Source organism: Myxine glutinosa, chromosome 8 (assembly GCF_964187855.1).
Source record: "Myxine glutinosa chromosome 8, kmMyxGlut1.1, whole genome shotgun sequence".
Lineage (NCBI taxonomy): Eukaryota > Metazoa > Chordata > Myxini > Myxiniformes > Myxinidae > Myxine > Myxine glutinosa.
Genome location: NC_136268.1, coordinates 30768156 through 30782295, shown reverse-complemented (window position 1 = coordinate 30782295; position 14140 = coordinate 30768156). Strand labels below are relative to the sequence as shown.

At 46.5% G+C, this 14140-nt stretch overlaps 2 protein-coding genes across 7 annotated transcripts in view; one reads left to right on the top strand and one right to left on the bottom strand.

The window, feature by feature from the left end:
- Window positions 1–14140, bottom strand: part of LOC137432362 (phosphorylase b kinase gamma catalytic chain, liver/testis isoform) — a 60235-nt gene that overhangs the window by 25142 nt on the left and 20953 nt on the right. For 3 of the 5 annotated variants that reach the window (XM_068124230.2, XM_068124229.2, XM_068124228.2), the window contains exon 2: window positions 4139–4525. In XM_068124230.2, coding sequence (XP_067980331.1) covers window positions 4139–4525 — 387 coding nt within the window. Of the gene's footprint in view, window positions 1–4138; window positions 4526–13105; window positions 13245–14140 lie in introns of those variants that run through there. The other 2 variants (XM_068124231.2, XM_078783117.1) reach the window with 1 other exon arrangement.
- The window catches only part of LOC137432367 (uncharacterized), a 36366-nt gene continuing 35527 nt past the window's right edge, over window positions 13302–14140 (top strand). The window contains exon 1 of one of the 2 annotated variants that reach the window (XR_013624279.1): window positions 13302–13439. Coding sequence is in view for 1 of the 2 variants with exons in the window: in XM_068124241.2 (XP_067980342.2) it covers window positions 13515–13612 (98 nt within the window). In the remaining variant the exon portion in view is untranslated. Of the gene's footprint in view, window positions 13440–13479; window positions 13613–14140 lie in introns of those variants that run through there. The other variant, XM_068124241.2, reaches the window with a different exon arrangement.

The following is a 14140-nucleotide window of genomic DNA, read 5'->3' as shown; positions in this document are numbered from 1 at the left end:
CCGGGGAGAGCCACGCCGGGCGGAGCCGTTCCTGGACGACCAAGTCAGCGCGTGAACATCATCCTACCTTCATTTCCCCCTGTATGTGTGATCGGGCCCGTGTCTGGGGTTAACTTAAGACTGTATAAGGCTGCTCTGTGTCTCTGTGCTTCTACCGATCATTGTACATAATAATAATTAAACCTGTGTTCTTCCTTTTTTCGACCGTCTCGTCCCTTCCATCATTGACTAAGCGTGGTACGAATAGAACCGCTCTAATCGGGTAACTAATACCAAAAGACCAAAGGTAACTGCACGGACCACGTGGTACGCAATCCGCTCGGTGCACTCAAATTACGCGTGGCTCGTGCGAGGCTTGATTCCCCGCTTCCGCGGCGGCACAGGTATTTAGGTACGTGCGAGAATCGTCCTGAAACCCTACCTTGCGTTTGCCCGGGAGGGGCGATTCAAGTCTCTCGGTTGCGCCGACCCAAGAAGGACAAGGGGCTTAATCTCCCCTTGGTAAGGGCAGGAAGGGCGGCGAAAACTGTAACAATATGAAAAAGTAGAAAGAAATGTGAAAGGAACAAAGATCCCTAAACTCCGAGCCCCAACTCCGAGCCCTAACTCCTAGCCCTAACTCCTAGCCCTAACTCCTAGCCCTAACTCCTAGCCCTAACTCCTAGCCCTAACTCCTAGCCCTAACTCCTAGCCCTAGTAAGATGTTTGGAAGAACCCAGATAGACAGATTTCAGCAGTTCTTCCTCAGGTGAAAACGCAGCAACAGTTACAAGGTACCAGAGGTCCATCAGCGGGGAAGCAGAATCCACACAGCATCAGCGGGGAAGCAGAGTCCACAAGGAAGAGAATTGTGACCACAAGGAAGTGAGAAAGAAAGAAAGAAAGAAAGAAAGAAATGTATGGGGCAGATGGAGGGAGGAAAGGTGTGTGGTCAAAAATTCCACCATTTTGCAAACCTTACTAGAAAGAGCAATCAGAGATTGTAGACAATCGCCAGGACATGTTTTCAGTGGTTTTTAAGGCTATTGTGTTAAAACAAATATGGCAGCTGAACCAAGTGACCGATGAAGTCGTCATTTATTTTTTCTCCACCAATTTATCCCGATGAAGTTCCTTCTGATGAAAATCTCCCACAACTCCCGTCGGCCCTCCCGCTTTTCTACTCTTCATTGCTTTTATCGCTTCCTCAATTTCCACCTGTTATCTTCTCTGCCGGTCCTAAAACTGGGTTACTCTCTATGTTGCCATCCCATTCATTCTCTGTATTCAACAGCATTTCCATATATCTTTTCCATCTTCCTTTAATTCCATCTGGGTCCACAACGATTTGTCCCACTTCATCCTTCAAGCAACTCACCCCCATCACATGACACCTCTCTTTCGCTATCTGCTTTGCAATCCTGAATACCGCTCTCTGACCCTCTTCCGAATCCAAGCGTTCTCCGAACATTTTCCTACATGCCTCCTGCGCCTTTGCTACCTCTTTCTTTGCAGCCTTCTTGGCTGCCTTATAACTTTCATGCTCTGCTTTTTCTGCTCCCGTACCCTTCGCCTTCTGCCACTCCTTGCACTTCTTCCTCTTCTCGTCAATCATCTTTCCAACTTCATCATCCCACCACCATGTTTCCGAGTGCCTCGGTGGTCCTTTTGCCCATCCACATACCTCACCAACGGCTCCCAACAGACTATCTTTTGTTGGATTGACATCCAACCACTTTCAAGCTCAACCACATCATCCTCTACCCCACTCAGCCTCTCTTTTAATGCCTCCCTTACTGTCACCTCTTTCAACCTCCACACCTTCATTCTCGGTTGGTACTTCACCCGCCGAGCTCTCCTCGCACCTTTCACCCTTATGTCGCAGACAACCAAGTGGTGCTGTGAAACAGCCTCCTCCCCCGGCATCACCTTGGTGTCCCGGGGGTGCCCCCTATCTCGCCTACGCACCATCAGGTAGTCAACGGTTGTCGTCGACCCACCTGACGTGTATGTAACAAGCTTATTATCCTCTTTCTGGAACTGAGTATTACAAATCAACAAATCAGCTCCATTAGCAAACTCCAAAATCCTTTCACCTGCTCCATTTCTCACACCATATCTGTAACCCCCATGAACTCCCTCAAAACCATCCATACTCATTCCCACATGTCCATTTAGGTCTCCTCCTACCACAACAACTTCCTCATCTTTCACGTTTTCCATCAGCTTCTCTATCGCACACCAGAACTTGTCCTTCTCTTCATCGCTCCGACCAACCTGCGGAGCATATCCCGAGATGACGTTAACCAAGAGCTTTCCAATCATCATTTTCACCATCATCAACCTTTCACTCACTCTAGTCACACTCACCACACCGTCTACAAACTCCTCAGAAAACAGGACACCAACACCATTCACGCCCACCGGACACCCTTGCCACACAAACTTGTATTTCTGTCCCTGCCTACCCTTCACCATTCTCACACCACTTCCCTTCCATCTCGTCTCTTGCACACAACATATGTCCACTCTTCATCTGACCAATACTTCCACCACTTCTCCTGATCTCCCTGTCATTGTCCCTACATTCCATGTCCCAAACCTCAGAAACCGATCTCCACTTCGGGCTGTACCCTGCCCATATGTAGTTGTAATTGTCATGGTTCTCTTTTTGAGGCAATGTTTCTATGGCCGGATGCCCTTCCTGACGCCAATAATACGCAATAGTGCCTAGTACCTGCTATCCCGCTGCTTCACCTAAACTATGCATAATCACCTTTCATTCCCTGTATCAGTTACTAAGCAATTATCCATTCCAAATAATTCGAACACATTATTAGATCATCTCACTCTTTAATTTCACACCATTCTTCATCAAGAGAACAAAGCTTCGGGTACGGTTCCCTCACTCGCAGGACAAACAGTCTCAAGCATGACCAAGGCCAAACTTTCAAGGCACGAGCAGGAAGGTTCAAAGGGCTATTGGCAGGGTTGGACATCCTCTACATCGAGGAAGCTGCCAGATCCAGCCAATGGGGACAGGGCGGGCTAGGTGAAAGGGCGATGCATGGCCTTTGCTCCTTGTAACTCCGCCTCAAGTGAACTTTGCTCCCTTGTGTCTCCATCCAGCCCAATCAGCTTAAAAAGTTGGAACGCCAAAACAATCGTGCTGTTGGAATGCATGAGGGATCGTGCTGTTGGAATGCGCTAGGGATCGTGCTGTTGGAACGCGCTAGGGATCATACTGTTGGAATGCGCTAGGGATCGTGCTGTTGGAACGTGCTAGGCATTGTGCTCTTGGAATGCGCTGAGAACCCAAATGAGAAGCTGTCTGCCTGTTCATGCCATGGAGAGATAGCCTACCGAGAACAATTGTGTTTGAGCTGGGACGACCTGCACCTTAACGCGGACTGCATTGTAACGAATCAGGCATGAGGAATGAGAGCCACGAGGTCCCTAGCACGGAAATGTAGCTCTATTTACTGACATACATGATATTTCCACTAAAACCCACTAATTCATCTATTTGAGATGCAGAAGAAGTATCACGATTGAAAGAGCTATCAGCGATTGGCCTCTTAACCCCTCTGGGCGAGGTTTACATTTGCACCTCACACTCTTCCTCCAATGCTTACACTGCACATGCTGCTCCAATTACCCCATAACTCCTTCCCCTTTTCCATGTTTGTCTTCCCATTGCGGGATTGGCTCATGTCCATCGACGTGTGCTGAGGGTGTGTGTCGGAGGTCGACAATATACCTAGCCCATTACATTTTAAGGTAATTATCTCACCACCTGGATGGAAATTGTAAAAAGGGCTCCATTATATTTGCGCATCGACATCATGAAGCATCATGCCTAGTTTCAAAACGATCCATTGAGTCGCCTAGGAGGAGTTGGGAAAAAAAATGAAAAATTGTTAACGGATTCACTGCCTGATTGAAGGACATCGTTAGGGTTTCAAGAGCTCAGGCTCCACCGTCGACGAGCTAAAAAAAACATCAACACACCTCCAAAAATACGATATAATAGCTCGCCATAATGAAAACCCCACAAACACAATGGTGAATCAGACTTTTCATTAGTTTTCCTCAACACTTGGTCACTCAATAGGTAACACCATCAACATGATAAGCAAACCTCACATCAGGAACTCACCAACCAATAACTTCTCGAGGCTCGTATTTCAGGTAGAAAGATCGTGGGTCCATCCACTCCTCATCTTGTTCAACTTGTGAAGCTGTTGTTTTTCGTTTCTCCAAACTTGAGCTTTTTGCCACCTCTTCCTGATTTTGCACTTGCCTTGTTTCCGATGTACGGCCTTTGTGACCAGCTTCTTTTGTCTTCTCGCCCAGCCGTTTTCCAGATCTTTTTTTTACCCGCTCCACCTTTTTCTCTGTACTTGCTTTTTCCCCTCTTCGTTCTCCTGTCTCATCTTTTGCCTTCTCTACATTTTTCCCTGAGCCTGCTCGCTCTTTCCTTTGCTCAACCCTCTTCTCGATCACTTCTTTCCCCTCATGCTCTTTCTCAGCCATCGTCCGCTGCCTATAGAAAGGGATAAAGAAGATTTGATAAGACAAAGCTCAATGTAACATTATCATCATTTGTTATCACAAGGTTTTGAGAATACGGTGCTCGTGGCGATCGTGGAAGGAGGCCCCATTGGATGCTCTTTTAGGATACCATATAGTTATACACATCCATTGTTTTTTCACATGCAAGATTATGTCCTGACAAGTCATGATGGTTTTCAAGTCAAGGTCATGCAGAATAGAGACAACATTGGTAAATACCACCCCCTCCCACCGCCAAAATACAGCGTTTCCAGTAACATGCTCCTCAATGAATGAGGTAGGTAGGGATTGTTTAGGACAGACAATGAGGTAGGACAGACAGAAAGACAGACAGACAGACTTAAAACATGTTCATAGTGATACAAAATTAGGGGTAAAATAGTATTGCGTACACAAGTCAGAAGATTAAATGACACAAATTTAACATCTCTAAGGTTTTCTAACATCAAAGATGGACTCAGTAATGATAAAGACAACTTTCAGGTTTTTTTTCAATGGTAACTCTTTTACGAGACGTGAGTAAAAACAAATGCAGACATCATGTGACCGACATCGTGTGGCTCTTGGTCACCACATCGGCACTTTAAATGAACAAACCGAACACTAAATAGCTTCACGGCAGCCATGACTTCCGATGTCGGTTCGGGAATGTCTGTCCAGGGTCCATTATCCGAATGTGAGCAAGAGACCGTCGATGTGTCGGCAGATGGGTTGTGCAACATTTTTAAAATGTCCAGAAAATTATCTGACCCATTAACTGAGTTCAGCTAAAGCTGATTCTCTATTATTAGTCCCCTACCGGTGTACACCGGAGGGGACTATAGGTTTGCACTCCGTCCCTCCATCTGTCAGTCCGTCACGCAAAGAACAGTTTTCCGGACCTTTTTTCTAAACTCTTAATGCTAATGATTTCAAACTTGGTACATGGTTTCCTCATGATAAGTTACAGATCAAGTTCGAACTTCACGACGTTTCGATCATTTTTGACAAAGTTATGGCACTTTGAACTTTGGTAATTTCCCCAACAGTTTTCCGGACGACAGACTGCCGGTAGGGGACATGTATTGCAGCGCAATACTCAGAATGCTTGTTCCTTTTGCTTTATTTATTTTTACAGAATCTAAGGCTCATGGTGGAGCTGCCACACACATGGACATGCTGACAAACACACGAGACATAACCCAGGACTGTTAGATCAGACAAACACAGCCACTGAGCTTCGGGGGAGTGTCGTCTATTCCCAGGGCACTGTGGGTACCAGCGACGTCACACAACGGTGCCACCTTTCTCACCACACTCAGCGGGGCATTTCCTAAGAAGGAATTTCCTCCTGAAAACTGAAACTCAAACTTGTTCTGTAGCTTATCATAATAAAGCCATGTACCATTGTACCAAGTTTCAGTTGAATATGTTAAAGGGTAAGGGGAAAAAGTCTGGAAAACTGAACCCATGTATAATATGTGATATTTCGTAAGTCCATAAAGTGCATAACCTCCATGAAAAATTGGTGAAATGTCCCAAAACTTCTATAACTTATCATAACTAGAACGGGCACTCGGTAGAGCGCATACCTTCGCCGCAGCTACTGTTCTGTACTTGGTAAAAATACGATTTTGACCTTTTCGTGACCTTGACCTTGACCTTTGACCCGATTGCTCCCAAAATCTAATCAAATGTGTCCCGTATAATAACCAATCATCCCACCAAATTTCATGCAATTCGGTTGAATACTTTTTGAGTTATGCGAATAACATACACACACACACACAGACATACAAATAAATACACAGCGATCAAAACATAACCTTCCGCTTTTGCGAAGGTAATAAAGCTATGCACCAAGTTTCAGTTGAATATGTTGAAGGGTATGGAAAAAATGCAGAAAACCGGACAGACAGACTGAGAGCAAATCTATAGTTCCCGCCGGGTAGGGGACCAGGGCCCGATTTACAATGGCTCCAATGGTGCCAGATACACCATCAGAAGGGGTCCATCGTGACCAAGATAGTTTTTTTTAAGTTTAAGGGAGAGAGGGGCACCTTGAACCACAAGCCTCAATTTCCTTAGTGTAGCTCCCTTCACATAGATGTCTCTAGTGTATGATCACCTCATAGCAAGTCAATAAACTACTATAGTCATGAGCACTTGCCTTTTGGTTTTGCAAGATTGCGCTAATCTTTTCGATTTAAGACGGCTGAAGTAAATTTAATAGGGTAAGTTCTTCTTTATCTAGTACTATAGATGCAGCAGAAAACTTGTCTGTCAATTTTAACTGACATTGTAAGAAGTCGGGCTGATTATAAAGTAATCAACTATTGATAGTCTCTGGACATAAAAAGTGAGCATGCATTTTATATAATTGTGTTTCATGGGGCACCATGAACCTGAAAAGGTGGGGCAGGTCGAACCACGGTTCAAAGTGCCCCACCAAACATAATGATATGTAAATTTCTTACCATGATGATGTTTTTTTTGCAATGGTTCCCTAAATGTAGGGGACTAATAATTTGCAGATTTAAAGCAGACATGATGTGTTCTGATATATTTGTACGCCTGTGCAAGTTACAAATCAGCTGGGTAATAAGAAGTGTAAATCTTCATTTAAGAGGCTATTCAACCCACTCTTCCCTCTGGTGCTTCGAGCAAGTAGTGCACACCACCTCCCAATGTCATCAACCATCAGTTATCACAACCCACAATCTTTTCTATCCGCATTAACCATACCTAACCCAGTCCTCAAGAGAGCCAGAAAACAATATCTGGACGACCTCAAAGCTGAACTCTCAAACCTGTTTCTTTAAAAGAGCTGGTATTACTTTGTTACCTCTGCCGCCGAAGGTGGACGGAGGTTATGTTTTCACACCGGTCTGTTTGTTTGTGAACAGGATATCTCAAAACGTTGTGGACGGATTTGGACAGAACTTGGTGGACAGGTTTGGTGATACTCATTTGCGACATTAGAAATGCGTCGCTTATGTAATAATTCGACATACCGTAGTCTCCCTCTCCCGGTGTTTGTATCTAAAATTATCAACACTTTTGACTCCATTTTTAATCTCCTCACCTTTATAAATAATGTTACGTTTGTGGGGGGTAGGCAATGATTACCTTAGTCCAGGTAGAAGTGCATACATTACCATGCTCCGTATGTCGCAATGAGGAAGAAGAACCCCCAAGTATCATAAGTGGGGATCCGGTATGTCGTGTAAGTGTATATGTGTCCCCATGAGAGGGGTGGGGTTATGTTCATTAGTTAGGGATTATGGGTAATGAATCCCCTGTACGTAACTGCCTCTGTTATTTCCCCTCTGTTCCTTATGACAATGCAGCACACACACAAAGCCAGGCAATAGCGCATTAAAAGACACTAAATAAAAGCTAACTGGAAACAGAACTTTGAGCACCAACGATGATACCACCGACGTGTGATAACATCAAGCTGGCAGGTCCGGGAGGCCACCCCCGGAGAGCAGTGATTGGTGAGATTTGTCGAGCAACGAAGAGAGGGACTGGCTGATAGGAGCAGGCACGGGCGGCGTCGGATGCCGTCAGAGCCTTGAGTACAGTTGGAGGGCCGTCATTTTCTCTCTCGGTTTCTGGATCTGAAAGTGGACGGGCGCCGATAAGCTCTTGCGGTGGGACAGTCTCAACGAACGGTCTAAGTTTATGAGATCTTGGCTGTGGGGTTTGGTGGCGAACGGTCATGTTCCGACATCATCATCGTGATCGTGAGGAGGAGCGAACTGCGGACCGAGGCCTGCGGTTTCCCGTGCACGGACTGTGGACGGAGGCCTGCATTTCCCATGTGTGAACTGTGCACGGAGGCCTGTGCTGTTCCCGCCAAGGACGCGGAGGTTTTGACGATTCCCGAGGGGGTCCGGGAGACGCTCAGAGCTAAGTACCTAGAAACATAACACGCTTTATTTTTACCTTTATTTTTCCCTTTGTGTGTATACGAGTCTGTATGCTCCATTTAGGAATCTTATTTTATCGTGCATTCCTTGTTCGCCGGCATTCTTCAATAAAGCCGGTATTTTTGTACATTTTAAATCTGTGTTGGTTTGAATTAAATATCGCAGGTTCGAGGATGTCTGGTGGGACCCATGAAGGTAAGTTCATCATTCTCCTTTCCCTCACGTGTGAAGAACACGGTCATTTTTGACTGAAAGCCTCGGAGTGTAAGCTCGATCAGCGATCTGTCCGAGACAAGTCTTTATCGGCTACAGACAGGACAATACGTTTCTATGTTCTTTGGAAGTTTTCACCATGTCTTGGGGTGCTAGCTGGGCAGGAAAATGAGAGTTGCTGGTAATGCCGACCGAGCCTGCTGGAGCATCAGTGGCTGGAGGATCACAAATGAGTTTGCCCCGCCCATGGACCACGCTGCAGGCCAATGGTGAGCGCGACAGGAGGAGACATGGAGTCATTTCTGATGCCCGGGCCTGATGAGATGAAGGGTAGAGCAAGGACGGAAGTCAGAGGAGAGGCCAAATCAGCTTGGTGGAAACTGTTGTGTGCTCCACTCACTCCTACCCATACCATAGTTCCGCCCTCCCCTCTCCCACCAAGTCAGTGCGACAGGGCACAGAAACACGTTCCCTGCCAGAGTGGTGGGGGCCGGACCTTGACCATCCTGCAGTGTTCGCGCAGGACACGCAGTGTTTCTGTCTTATGATTCCCTCTACAGTGGTGTGAATGATTGGGACAAGACTTATATAATTAAGGTCTCCACTTGTTTCGTTTGGCACATGCGTATGTACAGTAGTTGGGATAAGGGGTTTTATTGTCCATTCCCCGTGATTGCTTACCTTCCTTTCTTCTGCTCCCACCCGCGTGACCATTATCTTTCTTGTTTTCTATTCCCTTCCACGTGACCATCATCATTATCATTAAACAAATCTGGTCTCGGGGTGAATTCTGGTTGTTGTGGTGGCCACATATCAAGATGGTACCACGCATCTCAGTCTCACTCCGCCTAATTGAATACGAGACGGTGGTGCTAATTAGTGTGACGCTTGACCGATTTGGTGTCCCCAATCTGCATGGAAGCGCAGCATCTGGACAAGAGATCTGGCAGTAGGGTCTTTTAAATTTAAATAGTTGACCGTTAAGGTGGTATTGAGACGACTCGGTGGATTTGAACCGGGCAACCGGACGAAACACGCACCTCAACAATATTTAGTATCGGTTACATCACTTCCTTGTGATGAGTCCCGTAATGCTGTTGTCGGGTTTCCGACTGATGCTTGGCCTTATTGACATTACTCCGTTGCCATGATGGAGGTGGACATCTCTACACTGCGTGCAGCCTTTTCTTTTTCAAATATTGTTCATCGTGCTGAAAAAAAACGGGAAAAATGGCGTCCTGGGAAAGGATGGAATGGGATGAGGGACATTTGGGTAAAAAAAACGGGTCACCTGGTAAGCCTGCCCTACCCCCTCTTTCCACTGTTCTTTTCGTCCTGTTATTCCACGATCCTCAACTCTGTATACAACTAAAAAAAAAAACAGGACTTAGAAAAGAGTATGGAAGTGTGTCGAGAATAGTGGTATGAGGTAGGAGTAAGGGGTGGGAAAGGGGTAGTATATCTGTATAGAGGTTATGTGGGGTGGAGAAAGGGGGGGGGGGCGGGGTGAGGATTTGTAGGTTTTGAGGTCAAGCTCATAAAAGCTCAACCAAGACGGGTTGATCACTTCATCCGGATATCAGCCATGACACTGCCAAAGCCGGATGTATACTCGAGGCTTGCTTTGTTAAGCTTACACAAGGTGGCCAAAGTAATCACAACAAAGACATGCTTAAACACATTCAGAGAACGTTTCAAAATCTGACTCAGAGTTTGAGAATCTGCCAAATCATTGTAATCTGCCCCCTCCCCAAACCCCTGCATCACCCCCTCTCACCTCCACTCTACTGTTTCTTTTGTCCTGTTATGTCCTGATCCATTCAGTGTACCAGTTCTTCCACGAGCCTCGACTATGTACACAAAAAGTGCATGGCAACACTGTCCAAACAACAAATGGAGGAACAAAAGGACAATTAACAACAACATAAAACTATAACGGCACTCAGCAGAGAGCATACCTCCACCTGATTCCTCAGTAGAGAGCAAACCTTCGCCTGGTTGGCCATATCACTCAATGGTGAAGAATCATTAAAAAAGTTCTACTAGCTGGATCCGAATCCAAATCTTCAACAAAACTGAATCGATTCTACCTTGTCACACACACAATCTTTACACCAAGTTTTGTCCAAATCCGTCCACCACTTTTTGAGATATCCTGCTATGTATCGTTTTTGACCCTATCTCCCAATGGTGAAGAATCACTTTAAAAATTCTACTAGCCGGATCCGAATCCAGATCTTCACCAAAATCTAATAATTTCGTCATTGTCACATACGCTACATCTCTGCCAAATTTAGGCCGAATCCGTCCACAACTTTTTGAGATATTTTGTTCACAAACAAACAAACAAACAAACAAACAAGAAGACGTCATGCAGAGCACGATACTTGCAAAATCCACCCCCCTCTCACCCCCCACCCCCCCCAAAAAAAAATGCAATTGATCCATCAAATTGTCCATTTCATTCAGATTAAAATTGACGATCTTGATCAAAGCTCTGATCTATTCTTGGATGCTCTCTGATAGAATTGTGCATGGAAGAAGTTTCGGGAACTGAGTGGCGTGCTGACAAGGAGGGGAGTGTCGTTGAAGCTGAAGGGAAAGGTGTATGCTGCATGTGTGAGAAGTGTTATGATTTATGGGAGCGAGACATGGGTAATGAACGTGGAGCAGCAACGAAGGCTGGAAAGGGTGGAAATGCGAATGGTTCGGTGGATGTGTGGAGTATCGTTGAGAGAGAGGAAGACAAATGATGAATTGCGAAAGATGATGGGAATAGAGCCTGTGATGGATGCTGTGAAGAGGAACAGGTTCAGATGGTTTGGTCATGTGTTGAGAAAGGATGAAAGTGACTGGTTGAGAAGAGTGATGGGAATGGATGTCGAAGGAAGTAGAGGACGGGGAAGACCGAGAAAGACTTGGCTGAAGGTGGTGGAACAAGAAATGTGGGCAAGGGAGTTAACAAGGGGAAATGTAGAAAATAGGGCAAAATGGAGAAGATCGTCATGGGGCCCGCAAGGCGAACTCCCGCTCTAGATGGGAAAATGGCCTTAAAAGTTAAAATGCCTGTTGTTGTTGTTGATCAAAGCTCAAAGCTGCATATGGGGCCTTGGATACGGGGCATGAAAGGTTAATAGGATGAAAAGGGACGATTTTTCAGATGAAAATTGATGATTTCGGAAGTTTGACCTTGAGTTGACTTTTGACCTTTTGACCTCAAAAATAGTTGGTTTCTCTATTTAGTGACTCAATGTGCAAATGCTGTTCAATTTTCAAGTCAATCGGATTTTAAATGGAGATTTTAGAAATTTGACCTCCAAATGACCTTTGACCTCAACATCAATAGGCTTCTCAGTTGTGACTACCTCTACAACTTGGTGAAGTTTTGTGACGATCGGTTTAGAATTGTGAGCATGGTCTCCCAAAAACTGTGGGGCCATGCAAGATCCCACCATAGTCAAGTCTTGGTCTTGGACAACTTGGTGAAGTTTCGTGACGATCGGTTTAGAATTGTGAGCACGGTCTCTCCCAAAAACTGTGGGGCCATGCAAGATCCCACCATAGTCAAGTGACTGCAGTAGGATACAGGACGGGGTGTTGGATAGGGGGGGGGGGGGGGTCTTGGACGCGGGGGTCTTGGACGCGGGGGTCTTGGACGTGGGGGTCTTGGACGCGGGGGTCTTGGACGCGGGGGTCTTGGACGCTGGGTCTTGGACGCGGGGTCTTGGACGCGGGGTCTTGGACGCGGGGTCTTGGACGCGGGGTCTTGGACGCGGGGTCTTGGACGCGGGGTCGAGGACGCGGGGTCGAGGACGCGGGGTCTAGGACGCGGGGTCTAGGACGCGGGGTCTAGGACGCGGGGTCTAGGGTACGGGGTCTAGGATACGGGGTCTTGCACACGGGGTCTTGGATACGGGGTCTAGGATGCGGGGTCTAGGATGCGGGGTCTAGGATGCGGGGTCTAGGATGCGGGGTCGAGGATACGGGGTCTTGGATACGGGGTCTAGGATAGCTCCACAGTCAGGGAACTGAGCCACGTCTTCAAAGAAGACGAAAGACAACCTTTTGAGAGACAGGCCTATCAAAAATAAAAAGTTTTACCATTGGAAATATATTATTAAACACAGCATCTCGTTGTAAAATCTCCATCGTTGTTTAATTTCATTGACTGTTGCGTTAATTTAAGCGAAATCATCTTGTAAACGATCTCTGTAAGTATTCAAATAACATTATATAATTCAAATTAATAAAAGCTCCTCTGGATTCTCAACATCTCATGGTCTCTGTTAAATGTCCGCAGATCCATCATCGCGGTGGTTATAATGATTGTTTCAACTATAACCGAAAATAAAACTACAACTACAACGAAAATAGCGAACACGAAATAACTGCTGTCCAGCATTACGAAACCAAGGGATAATCACCTGCCGATGGAGCCTTAAGGTAGGAGGACGCGGCGGCGCCCGGTGCGAGGCATCCTCGGCAGTGAAACTAGGCAAGGCCGGGCCTCGATAGGCCAACGGAGCTCAGGGACGCCGTGGGGAACAAAAGGCGCAGGAAATCATCGTCCGCGGAAAGTCGTCGCCGAGTGTTGACTTCCGATCGTCACAAACGGCGAACTGTGGCCCGACGAGCGCCGCGTCCATCGATGGTGCGACGCGGAAACAATAAGCCGGCTGTCGTCCCTCCGTGCACCGACTACACAGAGGGAACGGGAAACACGCGCGCCGCGCTCACTCCGTCACGTTGATCCTTCAGGTGAACGAGAACAACCAACGAGGACACGAGGCTCTTATTGGTCTACGAGGTTTTCTTTACCATTTGACGAGTCCAATGATCCACGTGATGCACAAGTGCCGTGACCGGGTGCGACGTGCCGGCGATGGGTCTGACGGCCTTTTTCACGGGCTTGGTTTCATCGTGTTGCTATGGTAATGTAGGGTCAGATCAAGTGGTCTTTACGAACTCACCAGCTCACACGGTCATGGCCACCATTACTCATAAACACAGTTGTATATACTGTATGTATATACTGTACATAGAAAAGAAGAATTAAATGACCATGTTAACCATTATCTAGGTCACGTGATCACAGACTTTTTTGTTTTTATTGCACGTCCCGTCGTCCCCTGCGCAGCACGAGACGGATGGGGTTTTGAAATGGTGTGTGAGTGTGTGTGTGTGTGAGTGTGTGTGTGTGAGTGTGTGTGTGTGTGTGTGTGTGTGTGTGTGTGTGTCTCTCTGTGTCTCTGTGTGTGTGTCTCTGTGTGTGTGTGTGTGTGTGCGCGTGTGTGTGTGTGTATATATATATGTGTGTGTGTCTGTCTGTGTGTCTCTGTGTGTGTGTGTGTGTGTGTGCGAGTGTGTGTGTGCTCGTGAGTGTGTGTGTGTGTGTGTGTGTGTGTGTGTGTGTGTGTGTCTCTCTGTGTCTCTGTGTGTGTGTCTCTGTGTGTGTGTGT